Here is an 18,827-nt window from a genome sequence, read left to right on the forward strand (position 1 = left end):
GTGGACTAGAGGTATTGGAGAAAGTTGCACATGAACCCAGAGCCTAGAGGCATGAGAAGGGTCTGTTTCAGAGAATAAGGAGAAGCCCACAGTGGAAGCAATGGTGGAGAAGATCTGAGAATCTTGGAGTGGGTATAGGTGGAGGCCAAGCAGGAAATCCTGCCTGCTAGGCTGAGGAATTTTTTAAAGTATTTATTTGAGAGAGCATGAACGGGGTAGGTGGGTGCAGAGGGAGAGGGAGAAGCAGACTCCCCACTGAGCCGGAAGCCTAACCTGGGCTCGATCCCAGGACCCTGAGCCAAAGGCAGACGTGTAACCAACTAAGCCTCTCAGGTGCCCCTAGGCTGGGGAATTTATTTTAAAGTGTAGGCAGTAAGGAACTGTAGTATGTTTGTTTTTTTTTTTTTTTTTTTTTTGCCTCTAAGTAGGACATGATCAAAATAATTCAGACAAATCCGTTGACAAAGTTCTGTAAACGTGGATAGAAAAGCAGATTTAGACTAGAACAATTTAGGTGTAAGGGTGTGGGAGAATAGATGTGATAAAAAGAAAACTGCTAGAACAAGTAATTGGAGTGAAGAAGGAACTGGGGATTCTCAGTTTTGAATTTGAGTTTAAGCCATAGGCATAGCCCTCCTTTAGACTGGGTAAGGAGAAAACTGCCCTAATAGGAAGCAAATCTGCACATATTAGGTATAATTGTCTCTGCCACCCTGATTCAGTGCATGCAACTGTTGAGTGGGTAGTGTAGCTAACCTCTTACAGTCAGAGGGTCCCTCTAGTGGTGAGCAGCCGCTGCTGCTTCTATAGTGGGACCCTGCAATCCAGATGCAAGTTGGGCTTGCTAGGGGAAAACTTCAATAACAAAAAGTTAAGGAAACCAAAAAAAGACTATAGGATAATAAAGCTGGAGGGGCACCTAGGTGGCTCACTTAGGAATCTGACTTCGGCTCAGGTCATGATCTCGGGATCCTGGGATCAAGCCTTGTGTGGGGTTCCATGCTCAGTGAGAAGTCTGCTTCTCCCTCTGTCCCTCCCCCTGCTTCTGCACACATGCTCCCCCATGCTCTCTCTCTCAAATAAATAAATAAAAATCTTCAAAAAGGATAGTAAAGCTGGAAATCCTGGGTTAATGTTTGTTTGTTTGTTTTTCCTCTTAAGCAGGTCAATTTTAGCTATTCTGGAAGTTATTCACCACAGTTGGAGTCTCATCCCTTCTTGCTATTTAAAATATATTCCAGATTAAATGTGTATTCTTTAGTGTTTTTTTTTTCTTTTTTAAAGACTTTATGCATGAGTGACACAGAGAGAGAGAGACAGAGAGAGGTAGAGACAGGTAGAGGGAGAGGCAGGCTTCATGCAGGGAGCCCGACGTGGGACTCAATCCTGGGTGTCCAGGATCACACCCTAGGCCAAAGGCAGCACTAAACTGCTAAGCCGCCCAGGCTGCCCCCCTCTTTAGTTTTTCAAGGACACAAAATGATCAATATTATCCATAAAATTATTATTTGAAAGTTTATTGTAATGCATCTGTTTCCATTTTTTTTTAAAGATTTTATTTATTCATTCATGAGAGACACACAGAGAGAAAGGCACAGACACAGGCAGAGGGAGAAGCAGGCTCCATGCAGGGAGCCCGACATGGGACTAGATCCCTGGTCTCCAGGATCACACCCTGGGCTGAAGGCGGCACCAAACTGCTGAGCCACCTGGGTTGCCCTGTTTCCAATTTCTTTTTTTTTTTTTTTTTAAATTTTTATTTATTTATGATAGTCACACACACAGAGAGAGAGAGAGAGAGAGAGAGAGAGAGGCAGAGACACAGGCAGAGGGAGAAGCAGGCTCCATGCCCCGGGAGCCCGACGTGGGATTCGATCCCGGGTCTCCAGGATCGCACCCTGGGCCAAAGGCAGGCGCCAAACAGCTGCGCCACCCAGGGATCCCCCTGTTTCCAATTTCTTAACTCAGAAATTTCCAACCAAAAGTAGAGTAGTGAACCATCATGTATGCATCATCCAGTTTTCAATAATTATAAGTGGAAATAAGGGCAACTATCCCATCCCCACTTTCTTTCTGCACCTCCAAAGGATGAAGTAAAAATAAATCCCAGATGTCATCCTTTCATCCATAAACATTTCAACATATGACTTAAGAGATAAGAACTCTTTTTAAAATATGTATATAACTAGAGGGGTACCTGGGTGGCTCAGTCAGTTAAGCCTCCAACTTGATTTCAGATCAGGTCATGATCTCAGTGTCTTGTGATCAAGCCTGGAGTGGGGCTCCATGCTCAGCTGGGAGTCGGCTTGAGGTTCTTTCTTTCTCTCTCCCTCAGCCCCTCCCTCTGCTCATGCGCAGCTCATGCGCACACATGCACTTGCTTTTTCTCAAATAAAATATTTTATTTTTAAAAAAATATTTTATTTATTTATTTATTCATAGAGGCACAGAGAGAGAGAGAGAGGCAGAGACACAGGCAGAGGGAGAAGCAGGCTCCATGCAGGGAGCCCGATGTGGGACTCGATCCTGGGTCTCCAGGATCATACCTCAGGCTGAAGGCGGTGCTAAACCACTGCACCATGGGGGCTGCCCAAGAAAATCTTTTTTTATTTTATTTTATTTTTATTTTATGATAGTCACAGAGAGAGAGAGAGAGAGAGGCAGAGACACAGGCAGAGTGAGAAGCAGGCTCCATGCACTGGGAGCCCGATATGGGATTCAATCCCGGGTCTCCAGGATCGCGCCCTGGGCCAAAGGCAGGCGCCAAACCGCTGTGCTACCCAGGGATCCCCCAAGAAAATCTTTTAAATAAAAAGATTCTCTCCCTCTTCCCCTCCCCACGTTGGCTCTCTCCAAAGAAAATAAATAAATAAATAAATAAATAAATAAATAAATAAATAAATAAATAAATAAATTACATATACATATATAGGGGCACCTGGGGGCTCAGTAACTTAAGCATCTGCTTTTGGCTTGAGTCCTGCATGGGGCTCCCTCTTGAGTGAGTCTACCTCTCTCTCCCCCCTGCTCCTACTATCTCTCTTGCTCACTCTATCTCAAATAAATAAAAATCTTCTAATATATATGTGTATGTATATATATAAAACAACATGTCTTAAAAAATAATAATCCTTAATAAATCTCTAGTCAGTGGTCAAAGTTAGATAATTGATTACAAATGAATTTTCTTAGTAGTTTTTTAAAAAGATTGTATTTATTTATTTATTCATGAGACACACACAGAGAGGCAGAGACACAGGCAGAGGGAGAAGCAGGCTCCTCACAGGGAGCCTGACATGGGACTCAATATCAGGACCCCGGGATCACGACCTGAGCCAAAGACACTCAACCACTGAGCCACCCAGGTGTCCCTCATAATAGTTTTTTGACCCTAATCTCTCTTGAACTCCCAAGTTTTTGCCCCCCCCCACCCAACCAAAACATCTTTTATTAAGGTCACTCATAGCCATGTGGCTAAATATATCAATGTTCCTCTTGATGTGTCAGTGGCATCTGACAGCTTATTACTCCTTCCACTTAGCTTCTGGGATACTACTTTCCCCTGGTTGTCCTTACCAAGGTACTCACTGCTCCATCTCTATCCTTTACTGGTTCCTCCTTTTCTCTCTAACCTGTAAATGTTAAAGTGCCCCAAGATTCAATCATAGGACCCTTTCTTTTAGTTTGCATTCACCCCCTAAGTAAGTTTATAAGTTCTTACAGTAGCCTAAAGACCCTGTATAATTTCCCCAACTCTCCTATCACCTCCTGATTTAAAGAGCATCTCAATGTTGGCTAAAAGCTCCCAAATTTCCATCTCCAGCCCAGACCTTCCTTCTGAACTGCAAACTCCTATATCTACTCACTTAGTTGACATCTCCAACTAGGTGTCTAATAGATATCTTTTTTTAAAAGATTTTATTTATTTACGAGACACACACACACACACACAGAGAGAGAGAGAGAGAGAGAGGCAGAGACACAGGCAGAGGGAGAAGCAGGCCCCATGCAGGGAGCCCGACGTGGGACTCGATCTCGGGTCTCCAGGATCACGCCCTGGGCCGAAGGCAGTGCTAAACCACTGAGCCACCCGGGCTGCCTCTAATAGATATCTTAAACCTAACATGATCAAAGCTGAATTTCTGGTTCCTGTCCCTCCTAACCCATCTTCAGAAATAGTGAGGGGGCACCTGACTGGCTCAATTGGTAGAGCATATGACTCTTGATCTCAGGGTCGTGAGTTCAAGCCCCACTTTGGGCATGGAGCCTGGGCTGAAGGCGGTGCTAAACCGTTGAGCCACCAGGGCTGCCCAATGGAGCCTAGTTAAAAAAAATAATAAGGGGCATATGGGTGGCTCAGTCAGTTAGCATCTGCCTTCGGCTCAGGTCGTGATCTCAGGATCCTGGGATTGAGCCTTGCATCGGGCTCCTCACTCAGTGGGGAATCTGCTTCTTTCTCTGCCTCCCTCCCCACCCCTCATGCTTGATCTCTCTTTCTCTTGCAAATAAATAAAATCTTTAAAAATAATAATTACTTAAAAGAACAGTGACTATATTTCTCTAGTTGTCTAGAACCAATTCTGGTATCTTAACATTCCCTTCCCTTACATCCTCTATTAAATCCATTGGCAAATTCTGTAAGTTTTGTATCTTACGGAATACTCAAATTCCAATCACACGTCACCATTTCACCTCTTATTACCACACTAGAATAAGCCACCATCATATTATCTGATCACTGAAGTAGTCTCCTAATTGGTTTATCTCCTGTTCTTTTTGCCCACAGTCTGTTCTCAATGCAGTAGCCAAAGTGATGCTGTTAAAACACTACATCAGATCCTGTCAATCCTCTGTTGAACACTTTCCAACAGCATCTATCTCACACAGAATCGTTAAAATGATGTTAGGCTATATACCAACCTATTTACTGCCTTTGCTTCTTTGGCTTTTTTCTTCTCTCCCTCTCTCCCTCTACTCCCATCTCTACTGGACTCCATGTTCTTGAGAGCTTTTTTGGAGGTTCTAGCAGGGGAGCACTAGATGGGAATGCAGGATTTTGTTTTGCTACTTGTATACCCTTGACTGAAGAACGGTCCTCCTCTATTGGGGATGGTCATCTTCTTCCCCTGAGGGCACAGTAGCTTTGGGAGGGATGCACATGGAGCGGTGACAGAGGAAGGGGACACCCACCTAGGCAGCCAGATCAGCCAAATCAACCCTGGCGATGAATGGGGTGACAGATGTCGCAGCCAGATTGCCCTTACATTCTGGACTCCATGTTCCTAAATACACTCTTGCCTCAGGGCATTTCCACTTGCTCTTTCCCCCAGGTATTGTTTTTTTTGTTGTTGTTGTTATTTTTAAATATTTATTCATAGAGACACACAGAGTCAGAGACACAGGCAGAGGGGAGAAGCAGGCTCCCTGCAGGGAGCCCGATGTGAGACTCGATACTTGAGCCAAAGGCAGATGCTCAACCACTGAGCCACCCAGGCACCCCTCCCCTAGGTATTGTTTAGGTCTCTGTAAGGCTTCCCTAATATCCTACTTATATAAAATAGAAACCTCATCCACACTGGTTTATTTTTCTCTGAGGTGATCACCATTATTTGAATAAAATTGTATATATTTTAAAAATTTGTATATATTTTAATATGATGCAACATATTATATATATGTTTATATATAAATTTAACATATAAGGTAATATGTAAACTTTAGGGGTACCTTTAGTCCTAAAGTGTCTGCCTTTGGCTCAGGTCATGATCCTGGGGTCCTGGGATGGAGCCCAGCATTGGGCTCCCTGCTCAGTGGAGAGCCTGCTTCTCCCTCTTTCTGCCACTCCCCTGCTTGTGCTCTCTTGCTCTTTCTGTCAAATAAATAAATAAATAATTTTTTAAAAATATAAACTTTAATACTATATAAATGAGTATTAAATTATATAAATACCTAATGTTTATATTTTATTTATCTATTTACTTGCTTATTGATTTCTCTGCCTTTTCCCATAAAATATAAGCTTCACAAGGGCAGGATTTTGTTTTGTTCCCTTCCAAGTGCCCAAAATAGTACCTGAATCACAGGTAAAATGAATGGTTTCATTTTTGCTTTTTTCATTACAGAACTCTTATTTTACAAAAACGTGATCCTATCAGATTTCATCGTTTATGTGCATTGTTACAACTCACATATCTTTTAACTGTAGCTTCTGACATAATGCTAACAGGACATCCTGTTCAAAGACAGTATGTTCTCCATTTTCCAGGTTGAATTAAGTCAATCATATAGCACCTATTTTTCACTCTCATTTTTTTAAAGATTTATTTATTTATTTGAGATAGAGAGTGGGGAGGGGGCAGAAGGAGGAATCTTCAAGCAGACTCCTTGCTGAGTGCAGAGCTCAACATGGCACTTGATCCCACCACCCATGAGATCAGGACCTGAGCCAAAACCAACAGTTGGATGCTTAACTGACTGAGCCACCCAGGTACTCTCCATTATCTCAGTTTTTTTTTAAAGGATTTTATTTATTTATTCATGAGAGATACAGAGAGAGAGAGAAAGAGGCAGAGACACAGGCAGAGGGAGAAACAGGCTCCATGCAGGGAGCCTGAGGTGGGACTCAATCCCAGGACTCCAGGATCACACCCTGAGCCGAAAGCAGGCGCTAAACCGCTGAGCCACCCAGGCATCCCATTACCTCAGTTTTTAATGGTCACTATATTTTGTATTCTTTACAATATCTCCATATACTTTTAAAAGTATACTAAGGGGATCCCTGGGTGGCTCAGCGGTTTAGCGCCTGCTTTCGGCTCAGGGTGTGATCCTGGAGTCCTGGGATTGAGTCCCACCTCAGGCTCCCTGCATGGAGCCTGTTTCTCCCTCTGCCTGTGTCTCTGCCTCTTTCTCTCTCTCTCTGTATCTCTCATGAATAAATAAATAAAATCTTTTTTAAAAAGAGTACTAACTGGGATTCCTGGGTGGCGCAGCGGTTTAGCGCCTGCCTTTGGCCCAGGGCGCGATCCTGGAGACCCGGGATCGAGTCCCACGTCGGGCTCCCGGTGCATGGGGCCTGCTTCTCCCTCTGCCTGTGTCTCTGCCTCTCTCTCTCTCTCTCTCTGTGACTATCATAAATAAATAAAAAATAAAAATTAAAAAAAAAGAGTACTAACTAAGCACTGGTTACAACTTATTAAATATCTGACTAAAGCTGAGAAGGTGACACTTCTCGCACAGGTATCATGGATCATGGTTTCCCAGAACAGTGATGACACATTCCAGAACATTCAATTTCTAGGCCCTTTGTTTGGGTTCAATGTTTGTCTTCATATACATTTAGAAGAATACTAACTTATAGTTATCCCTGATGGTCAACTTGTCTTTGGAGCTGTATTATCCTGATTAACCCAGAGCATTTTTTTTTTGTTGTTGTTGTTGATGAGTTTTATATTTTATGAAATATCCCTCTCCTTTTTTTTTATTTTTAAATTTAAAAATTTTTTTTTATTTTTTTCTCCCTTTAAAAAAAAGATTTATTTATTCATGAGAGACACATAGAGAGAGGCAGAGACACAGGCAGAGGGAGAAGCAGGCTCCATGCAGGGAGCCCGACGTGGGACTCCATCCGGGGACTCCAAGATTGTGCCCTGGCCGAAGGCAGATGCTCAACCGCTGAGCCACCCAGGTGTCCCTGAAATACCTCTCTCCTGATCTGATCTCAGCTATTTTTGCTGATTGCGTTTTGTGCAATATTAATATAGCTACACATGTTTTTTTGTTATTACTAATTTTTTTCACACTTTCCCTTTATTTTTACCTTGTATCACTTAGTTTGGTGTGTCTCTACATTGTGTAGATATATTTTTTAATGTATTTCTTGTCTTGTTTGAACATATTTTGGTTATGTTTGAACTTGCCACTAATTATTTTTCTGTGCTTTGTTTACCCTTTCCTGTCTATGGTTATATTGACAGCTTCCCCCCCCCCCCCTGATAGGGAGATTTTACTCCTATTCAAGCTCTGATGGTTACCAGTAACTTTTGACATAGCTATTAAAACCAATCTCTAGGGGTGCCTGGGTGGCTTTGTTGGTTAAGCCTCAGACTCTTGTTCTGCTCAGGTCATGATTGTGGGATTGTGAGATGAAGCCCAGAATCGGGGTCCACGCGGGAGGAACTGGGGTAGAGGCTGCTTAAGATTCTCTTCCTCTCTCTCTGCCCCTCCACCCCCTCTCTAAAAACAAAAACACAAACACAAATAAGCAAAAAACATTTAAAACCAACATCTAGGTAATATCCACAACACTCCTGTCCCCCATTTCCAAGTATGGTATTCTGTAGCCATGCTTGGTGTCTTTTTCCTTTCCCTCTGCCTTCCAGGAGAGAGAGAGACCTAGAATTTTCAGTTTCGTGTGTGTAGGGGAAGGTAATCCAAAGCATTTTTGAATGTTATTCTTGATTAACAAATCAAAATGGTTTACCAGTTTGTCTCCTCTTTTTTGGGAGTTAGTTATACAAGAATTGGTTGGTCAAACATTTTCTGGGTTCCAACCATGTGTCAGGCTCTATACTGGGCTCAGGGAATTGCAGATTAAGACACCTTTTTTACCCTTAATTAAACGGGAGAGAGAGAAATCAAATTTGAGAGGAAAAGGGCTTAGTGGTTAGGTGCACAAAGCACTATGGGGAAGTGACGGAGCTGGAATTTCATTACTCATCCCACCACTTTCTAAAAAATGAAGATGCTGGCAGACACATCCACAGCAATTCCTTCCTTCCTTCCTTCCTTCCTTCCCTCCCTCCCTCCCTGCTTTTTTTTCCTCCCTCCTTCCTTTCCTCTTCCTTCCTTCCTTCCTTCCTCCCTCCCTGCTTTTTTTCCTCCCTCCTTCCTTTCCTCTTCCTTCCTTCCTTCCTTCCTTCCTTCCTTCCTTCCTTCCTTCCTTCCTTCCTTCCTTCCTCCCTCCCTCCCTGCTTTTTTTTCTCCCTCCTTCCTTTCCTTTTCCTTCCTTCCTTCCTTTCCTCCCTCCCTCCCTTCCTTCCTTCCTTCCTTCCTTCCTTCCTCCCTCCCTCCCTCCCTCCCTCCCTCCCTTCCTCCTTCCTTCCTTCCTTCCTTCAAGATTTTATTTATTTATTCATGAGAGACACAGAGCGAGGCTGAGACACAAGCAGAGGGAGAAGCAGGCTCGCTCCGGAGAGCCCCAGGCGGGACTCGGTATCAGGACCTCGGGACCACGACCTGAGCCTAAGGCAGACGCTCAACCACCAAGCCACCCAAAAGCCTCATCTACAGCAATTTCAAAGGTTCCTCCACCGCTTCTCTTAGATCCGCCAACAGGGAATTCAACCAGGGAAGGAAGGAAAGACAAGGGAAAGATGTGCGCCGGCCGTCCCTTACATATCCTTTTATTTGGGCGGTGCCTACAACTCCCAGAGAGCAACGCGGAGGGGAGCGGAAGCGGCTGGCCGAGCGAGGCCTGTGATTGGTGGTAAGCGCTGGGCCAATGGAAGGATTTGTTGTTGGGCAGTCTAGAAGAACCGGTCGGAAAGGGAGGAAGCTGGAAAGATGGTGTTGGAAAGCACTATGGTTTGGTGAGGAGCTACCTCGGGACCTGTGAGGGGCGGGACTGAGTGGGGGCGCGTGTCGCGCGAGGCCGGCTGGGCCTGGGTGGGGGTGGGGTGCCGTTCGGTGAGATGCGGCCCTGGTCCAGGGAGAAAGGCGCCCCGTCGACTCCCTGAGTCATTCCGGCTCGGGAGCGGAGGACGGGCCCCGAATACCCCCCCCCCCCCCCAATCAGGCCTCTGTCAGTGATTTACCGGCCGATCCCTGCTTCCTTGCTGCCTTTTAGCGTCGTTTTAAGGCCAGCCCCAGATCTGCTCTCTGTAGGTAGCCAGAGTCCTGCTTCTCAGGTTTATCTGCCCCAAGCGGAGGACACACTTTTTGCAAGGTTTCAACAGTTTCTTCAAAGTATAAGAGTAGAATATAGTATGGAATAGAACACAAACACAAATTGCCAGTTGGATGGAACAGCCACCTAAGAGTTTTCTTTGGGGGGCAGGGAATGAAGGATAACATTGCCAGATAAAATATAAAGAAGATGCCCAGCTAAATTTGAATTCATATAAGTAGTAGTTTTTAATATAAAACGTGGCTGTAAGTATGTCTCAAATATTGCACAGGACCTATTTATACTAAAGGATTATTTGTTAATTATGTGTAGTTCACATTTAACTGGGAGTCCTATTTGTTTATTTGCTAAATCTGGTAACTTCTGGGACAGAGCATATTACGGTAGAAAAGAACAGAATTTGGAATAAAAAATCCCAAATTTCTGCTACTTACCCGCTGCATGTTCTTGAGAATGTAGTAAATCTCTCATGGGGAATAATCATGACCTCCACTTGCCTTATAACACAGGTAGGTAAAATGTTTGTGATGGTACTCCATAAACTGGATAGCACTGTACATCTGTTAGTTGCAGTGTACTTGAGGAGTCTTCAAGAGGGGATTTAAGAGAAACCTTGAAGGGACTTTTTGATAAATGCTGAGGAGAGACCATGACAGATAGGGGCAAGGGGAGAAACAGCTGCTGGAGTGTAAATGCCCAATGTGTGGTTAGGGATTTGGAAATAGGCTACTGTGACTTGGTTTTAAGGTGGTTGGTTTAAGATACTTTCTTTGAAAGATAGAAAACCACAATGTCAAGCTAAGATGTTGAACTCTGGTACCCTTCAATAGAGGACTTCTGAAAGAGTTCTGAGCGTGGTGGAGACAGGGCTGTATACAAAATGGCAGTTAAGAATATTGGCCTGGGGGCATCTGGGTGGCTCAGTGGATTAAGTGTCTGGCTCTTGACCTCAGCTCAGGTCTTCATCTCAAGAGTTAGGAGTTCAAGCCCTGTATTGGGTTCCACGCTGGGTGTGTAAACTTAAAAGAAAAAGAAAAAAAAATGGCCTGGGTTGATGTATAGGAAGAAATATTAGGCCCAGAGAGACATATTGGTGATCAACTGTAATAGCCTAGGCACAGAATAATGATGAGAGCCACTGCTTTTTTTTTTTTTTTTTTTTTTTTTTTTCTGTAGAGCCTCATGCTCTGCTGTGCATCAAAATTCTGTGGAGGAGTTTGTTAAAAATTGCAGGTATTTGACTCTGTTCTCCATCTGTGAATTCAGACTCCCAGCCAGGGAAGTCCAGGCATCTGTATTCTTTTATTTATTTATTTATTTATTTATTTATTTATTTATTTATTTATTCATTCATTCATTCATTCATTCATTCATTCATTCATTCATGAGAGACACACACACACAGAGAGGCAGAGACACAGGCAGAGGGAGAAGCAGGCTCCATGCAGGGAGCCCAGTGTGGGACTGGATCCCTGGACCTAGGATCATACCCTGAGCCCAAGGCAGATGCTCAACTGCTGAGCCACCCAGGAGTCCCTTTCTGTATTCGTTTTTAAATGAAGACTTTATGGAATGGCTAGATAATATCATAAGCCCTTATTTTTTATTTTTTGAAGATTTTATTGAGAGACACACACAGAGAGGTAGAGACACAGGCAGAGGGAGAAGCAGGCTCCCTGCAGGGGAGTTGGGACTGGATCCCTGGACCCAGGGTCACACCCTGAGCCCAAGGCAAATGCTCAACCGCTGAGCCACCCAGGTGTCCCATAAGCCCTTATTTTGAGATGAATTTTTGTTGGGAGGAATTATATACTATCGAACAAAAGTAGTCAAGAAATAGGTATATTACTCAATTCATATATATGTCAAGAGTAGAAAAACTAAACTTTTTTAGGGATGCGTACTTAGGTGTTAAGTCATCTGTGTTTTTAATACCACCATACTACCCTCCCCTCCCAGTGTTCTGATGCATGACGAAGTGTGAGCCCTGAAGCCACACTCCCCACTGTCTTTCTCCCCTACCTCTCAAGTCCCCTTGCTTACTCTGATGCCTTTCTTCCAGCTGTCATCCATCTGCTGCTCTTGTCCACAGCTCTTAAACTTGGTAGCTGTTCCAGCTGGACAGTCTTTAAAGCCTCCATTGTTTTTTATATTTGGTTCACTACTATGTTTGAAGCTAGAGAAGCTGTTGCTTCTCCACTGGGTGAAAATCAGAAAGAGTGTATCAGGGAAAAAAGAATATAATGCATGGTCAGTAGAGTCAGCCTTGACCTCTACGTAAATTGAGTTTTCACTATGAGAATTAATGTTTCATGCTTCCTATTAGCATGCTTAGCGCTGTGCTAAGTACTTTCTATGCATTTCATCATCATAGCAATCCTGTAAGCCTACCTTACCTACATACAGTGAAACACATTTTATTGAAGTAACTAGACCTTAGAGAAATTAAGTAACTTCTTCAGATCATAGTATTAATAAGTAACAGATTGAGGATTTGAACCTGAACACCGCCCTTTACCCCTTTTCTGTTTCTTTTTTTATTTTTTATTTTTTTTTATTTTTAAATTTATTTATTTATGATAGTCACACAGAGAGAGAGAGAGAGGCAGAGACACAGGCAGAGGGAGAAGCAGGCTCCATGCACCGGGAGCCCGATATGGGATTCGATCCCGGGTCTCCAGGATCGCGCCCTGAGCCAAAGGCAGGCGCCAAACCGCTGCGCCACTCAGGGATCCCCCCTTTTCTGTTTCTTTCAGTAGTTTCTTAATTACCTCTCTTCATCATTTTTGGTTTCTATTTATTGCCATTTAAAGGATACTAAGAAAAAGATGGCCCCCAGCCCATATTTTGTTTGCCAGTGGAAATGAAGTGTCTCATCTGGGAGGACATCTTCCTCCCAGCAACATAGATGGAATCATTGACAATTAGAGTTCTAAGCAATCTCATCAGGAATTGATCCTGTTTGGGGGTTATATAACTGCTTCACTTTCTTGCCTTCTTATGGTCTCTGAGAAGCCAGAGCTTGTATTTCACATTATCTGGATTTCTTAGATTGGGAAAAACTGCAATGATAAAAGAAGTGAGACCCCAGATCCATGAAACCTCATTTTTATAGTTTGGTCCAGCTGTCTAAGCTGTTAAACATTTTTTTTTTTAAGGATTTTGTTTATTTATTCATAAGAGACAGAGAGAGAAGAGAGGCAGGGACACAGGCAGAGGGAGAAGCAGGCTCCATGCAGGGAGCCCAGTGTGGGACTCCATCCTAGGTCTCCAGGATCATGCCCTGGGCTGAAGGCAGTGCTAAACCGCTGAGCCACCTGGGCTGCCCGCTGTTAAACATTTAACCAGATGATTGTATTGTGCTTTCCTGCACTCAGTGCTGCCAAGCATGTATTTTATAAGTATTTTCTACCTTTGGAATACTTCTATTTTGAAGGCAAAGTTAGAATATTCATCCATGACAGTGCTTAATAACACTGAACTGCAGCTTATAAGAAGGTGATTGTGGTACATGAACAGATTGCAATGTTTGGTGTTCCTTTTTTTTTTTTTTTAAGAGAGGAAGGGGGGATGGGCAGAGGGAGAAGGAGAATCTTAAGCAGGCTCCACACCCATTGCTGAGCCCGATGTGGGGCCTTGATCTCACAACCCTGAGATCATGACCTGGGCTGAAATCAGTAGTTGGCTGTGCACCTGACTGAGCCACCCGGGCACCTCTCCTTTGGTCATTTTGAGTCAGTAAGTTCAATGTAAGGCTTGACAGTCTGTGTGTGTGTGTGTGTGTGTGTAATTTGTAGGTGGTTCTGTGTGATTCACAGAGACTGAGAGCCACTGCTATGCATGACAGTGTTCCTCAGAGAAGTGTTGGGGTAGGGGTAGGGGTAAGGGGTCCCTGAAACTAGAGAGACTGTCTCAGAGATCCTGCAATATGTCTTCTCTTTCTTCTCTCCTAATCTGACAGTGTGGACAACAGTGAGTATATGCGGAATGGGGACTTCTTACCCACCCGGCTGCAGGCCCAACAAGATGCTGTCAACATAGTTTGTCACTCTAAGACCCGCAGCAACCCTGAAAACAACGTGGGCCTCATCACACTGGCCAAGTACATGGGGCAGAGGAGGAAGGGGCTTGGTAGGTGGGTGGGTAGTTTCTTACATGTGACCGGTTGTGTTAGGTTGCTGAACTTTGCATTTGCCCATCAGCCTTTTCTAGACTATGTTCTTCACTATCCAGTAGAAATATAAATAGCAACATGAGTTTAATATTAATCTGAATTTAGTACAGTTATGAAACTAAATCTGGGGTGAAATTTCACAGTATATTTAAAAGTCAGTGAGAAGTCATTGGGTAAAATGAGAAGTCATTTTGGGTAAAAGTCCCCAGGGCCTGTATTATACATCCTTTTACCCCAAAAGTTATTTGTTTTAGGAACTGATAATCCTCAAATGAGTAACCTCCTATCCCAGTATAAATGTTGTTAGCTGGCACGTGGGTCTAGAAATGGAGTGGGTGGGAGACATACTCAAGCGTCCACCACAGTTGGATTCTTGGGGCCCTGAGAACAGGATAACATGAGAAGAGTTCAAGGGAAACATTGAGAGGAAGAGGGCAAGTTTTTTACAAAGTCAACCCCTTACTTTCTGTGCTCATATCTACTAAATACTAGATTCCCCCCCCCCCCAATTTTATTGAGATACAATTGACATACAGCATCAGTTTAAGGTATACAACATAATGATTTGATACGTGTATGTGTTGTGAAATGGTGATTGTGGTAAGTTTAGTTAACAGCCATATCTTACATAGTTACAAATTTTTCTTTCCTTATAATGAGAACTTTTAAGATCTACTCTCTAAACAGTAAATGTTTGATTAAGAAAAGTAGCGATTACAGTTACTATCAAGGTCTTTAAAGAAAAGATGAGTCAGTAGCAACCGGCTGGGTCAGTCAGTAGAGTATGTGACTCTTGATCTTGGGGTTATGAGTTCAAGCCCCATGTTGGGTGTAGAGCTTCCTAAAAAAAGAAAAGATGAGTCAAACACAGGTTTGGAGGCACTTGTCCTGACCTGAAATTATAGAAACTCTTTCCCTACCTCCCAGTGACTGTGAAGTGCTGACCACACTCACCCCTGACACCGGCCGCATTCTTTCCAAGCTCCACACTGTGCAACCCAAGGGCAAGATCACCTTCTGCACTGGTATCCGCGTGGCTCATGTGAGTCCTACTGGATCCCTTTGATTGTTCCTCCTTGTTCTGAGGTTCTGCCCCCGATGTTGTTCATTTCTTCCCTAGTATCTTGAGCTAGAACCACAGGAGGGGAAGAGAAGTGACCCAGAGAAAGGAGTAGAAAGGATATGGTGGGATGAATTCCAGGACTGGTGATGGGTGAAGGAAAAGACCCCTGGAATTAAGGCTTAGCCCCTCTTCCTTGTCCCGACAAAGGCACAGCAAGGAGGGAAGGGTGGAGAAGGGGTTAGACCTTGTAGGAACATGAATAGACTGGAGGAACATAGAAACTATAAGAAAAGAAACAGTGTAACAGAGGAGCGAGCTAAGTGATTCCTTTGGCTGACTGTAAGAACTTCCCCTTCCTTTACAAGCTGGCTCTGAAGCACAGGCAGGGCAAAAATCACAAGATGCGCATTATTGCCTTCGTGGGAAGCCCCGTGGAGGACAACGAGAAGGATGTGAGTCCAGGTGACAGCTGGGGAATGTGGCAGTGGGGTCTCTTGGGCCTTAGGAGAGCCTTAGGCATTGGATTCATCATTTTTGGGGAAGGTGGATGTGCAGAATTCAGTGTTTCTGTTGGGGGCCTCGGGGAGGTTAACCGATTTCTGTATGCTTTTGTGAGGTGTGTCATTTCCCCTCATGGTATGGAACAGATTTCCTCATCTTCCCTCTTCCTAGCTGGTGAAACTGGCTAAACGTCTCAAGAAGGAGAAAGTAAATGTTGACATTATCAATTTTGGGGAAGAGGTAAGTAAGGACGGGTTGGGGAGCATGGACTCAATTTGGTTATTAAATGGAACAGTCTTTACCCAGAGGAGTGCCTGTGCTGTGAGACAGTAGCTACAGATAAGAGCTGAAATGACAGAGGAAGGGGAGTAGGGCGGGAAGGAGAGCCTCCTGTGTTCTTCCCTCCCCCAGGAGGTGAACACAGAAAAGCTGACAGCCTTTGTAAACACATTGAATGGCAAAGATGGAACCGGTTCTCATCTGGTGACAGTGCCCCCTGGGCCCAGCTTGGCTGATGCGCTCATCAGTTCTCCAATTCTGGCTGGTGAAGGTGGTGCCATGCTGGGTCTTGGTGCTAGTGACTTTGAATTCGGAGTGGATCCCAGTGCTGATCCTGAGCTGGCCCTGGTGAGCAAACGTTGACCTCAGGTAGAGCCCAAGGGTCCTATGTTGTCCTCCTGTATTGAGGACCCACATGCCACATAGCGTATCTTGGCCCAGACAGTCCTGAATTTATTTTCCCAGACTCCTTTTTGGTCCCTTTTCCCCTTAATTCTGTGTGATCTGTAGGGGAACCGATGTCGGACTGTCTTATTTACTTCTGATCAAACCCCAGGCTTTGCCCAACTCCTTCCATTTTCCCTGTCACCTCTTACCTCCCCAGGTTCTTCCCCATGTGCTCAGACCAGAAGCTGCCGTTTTATGTTCCCTTCCCACCCCTCAGCTGACTTCCCAGTGCCTGCGAAGAGGGGGGGTGGAACATCTAACCTTGCCCTGCCCTTCGCCAGGCCCTCCGTGTTTCTATGGAAGAGCAGCGGCAGCGGCAGGAGGAGGAGGCCCGGCGGGCAGCTGCAGCCTCTGCTGCTGAGGCGGGGATTGCTACGGCTGGGGCCGAAGGTGAGGGATGGGGCCAGGGAGCCGGGCGTAGATGCTGGAGTAGTGGTGGGGAGGCCTGGCAGCATAGGCGTGTATGAGCTGGGGGAACGGTTTGGGGGTGGGTCTGTGTGGAACACAGCGCCAGTTCTACTCTGCCGCTCTCTTCCTTTTTCCAGACTCTGATGACGCCCTGCTGAAGATGACCATCAGCCAGCAGGAGTTTGGCCGCAGCGGGCTCCCCGACCTAAGCAGTATGACTGAGGAGGAGCAGATTGCCTATGCCATGCAGATGTCTCTGCAGGGTGCAGGTGAGCCAGGGCCGGGGAATTGGTGCTCAGGCAGAGAGATTGGGTAGTGGAGCTGAACAGACCTCTTTTCCTCAGAGTTCGGCCAGGCAGAATCAGCTGACATCGATGCCAGTTCAGCCATGGACACATCTGAGCCCGCCAAGGTGAGGGCCAGCAGTGACTCCCCACCCCGATCTCACTTGAAGTCCCCTAGCCCTCTAGGCCTGGAACCATTCTTCAGGGTTTCATAGATGAGCTTTATGAGGAGCAGAGGGAAAGAAACACACAGATACACATTTCTTGTTTGTAAACCCTGTTAAGGCAATAGAATGAACTCAGTCTGGGTTGCGTAAGTGTCCTGATCTTTAATTTTCCTTCCTTCTTGGCGGGAGCATTCTAAACAGGTGGATAGGTATTGTCTTCCCAGGAGGGTGAAAGAGGGTCTAAGGCAAAGAAGAAGGAGTGGGTGTCTGATAGCAAGAAATCTGAACCTGGTGGCATCTGTTTTTATCCTGTATGCTCAGGAAGCAAAGTTCAAGTTTCTGTTTGGTCAGTAATAAATGGGAGTTGGTACCATATATAGGCACTGGGGTTTTCCTGAATGGTCCTTTTTGCCCTCGGCCAGAGGTGTCCCCACCCCTAGTCAAGTGGAGAGGGGTTCAGGCAGCAGCGGGTTCCCCAGATAGCTCAGCCCTTGCCCCAAGGTGACACTGCCCTTTTACAGGAGGAGGATGATTATGATGTGATGCAGGACCCCGAGTTCCTTCAGAGCGTCCTGGAGAACCTTCCAGGCGTGGATCCCAACAACGAAGCTATTCGAAATGCCATGGGCTCTCTGGCCTCACAGGCCAACAAGGATGGCAAGAAGGACAAAAAGGAGGAGGATAAGAAATGAGACTGGGGGCAGGGGTGGCTGAGCCTACTCAGGGGGCTGTACTGTGTGGGGCGGGAAATAGAGTTAGATATGTTATCTGTAATCAGTACAACCGAAATAAAGCTTGGCAACTTTGGTTTCTCTTTTGCTTCCAGTAGTGGTAGCTCTAAGTGTGACGGAGGGAAGGAGTGCCTGGCACAAGGAGAGTCCCCTGTGGAGTCCTCTGTGTCTGTAGCACCTGGCCTCTAAATTCCGATCTGATCCCTTTCCGTCTATCTCCATGGCAGTCTCTCCTGACACTTCCGCCCTGGGGCTGTTTCACTGATTAAGAGGAGCTTTGCTGAGAGTTAATTTGGGTGGGCTCTGGGGCCACAGGGGTGAGTAGAAAACAGTACTGGCCTTGAGGCGCCTGGCTGGCTCAGTCTGAGGACCATGTGACTCTTGATTTTGAGGTTGTGAGTTCGAACCCCATGTTGGGTTTAGAGATTACTGTAAATACATACATATGAATAGTACTGACCTTTGGGGACTCTAGCAGAGCGGGACTGGCCTGGAAATGAGTGATTACACACATCTAAGTGCCCAAGGGAGCATGAACAAGGCCCTGTAGAAACAGAAGAAAGGGCCAAACCCTCACAGCCTCTGGGAACGCTCCTGGGGATAACATTTGAGCCCTGTAACAGGACGAAACATTCATCAGCCAACAGGGAAGAAATGGGGTGTTTCCAGTCAATAGGGACAAGTATGTACTGATGGCACAGAGGCCCTTGAGAGGGGTCAGAGACTGGTTGGGCAAGTGGCACAGGATGGTAAAATCAGCAACAATCAAAATACTGAAGATCAGGGAATCTTGAGGTCTGACTTTCACAAGGTGGGGTTTATGAAGCCACAAGATAAACATGGTGTATCTCTAAATGCAAGTGTGTAAA

General features: G+C 45.2%; 1 protein-coding gene across 1 annotated transcript; it reads left to right on the forward strand.

Annotated features, from left to right (window-relative positions):
• Positions 1-9,507: 9,507 nt before the first annotated feature.
• Positions 9,508-18,034, forward strand: PSMD4 (proteasome 26S subunit ubiquitin receptor, non-ATPase 4). The gene is made up of 10 exons (XM_055312697.1): positions 9,508-9,587; positions 13,866-14,006; positions 15,006-15,120; positions 15,507-15,593; positions 15,814-15,882; positions 16,054-16,269; positions 16,650-16,758; positions 16,914-17,045; positions 17,121-17,188; positions 17,749-18,034. The coding sequence occupies exons 1-10, from the start codon at positions 9,562-9,564 to the stop codon at positions 17,917-17,919; spliced, it is 1,134 nt and encodes a 377-aa protein (XP_055168672.1). The 5' UTR covers positions 9,508-9,561; the 3' UTR covers positions 17,920-18,034.
• Positions 18,035-18,827: the final 793 nt, after the last annotated feature.

The sequence above is a fragment of the Nyctereutes procyonoides genome, unplaced genomic scaffold, assembly GCF_905146905.1.
Source record: "Nyctereutes procyonoides isolate TBG_1078 unplaced genomic scaffold, NYPRO_anot_genome, whole genome shotgun sequence".
NCBI lineage: Eukaryota > Metazoa > Chordata > Mammalia > Carnivora > Canidae > Nyctereutes > Nyctereutes procyonoides.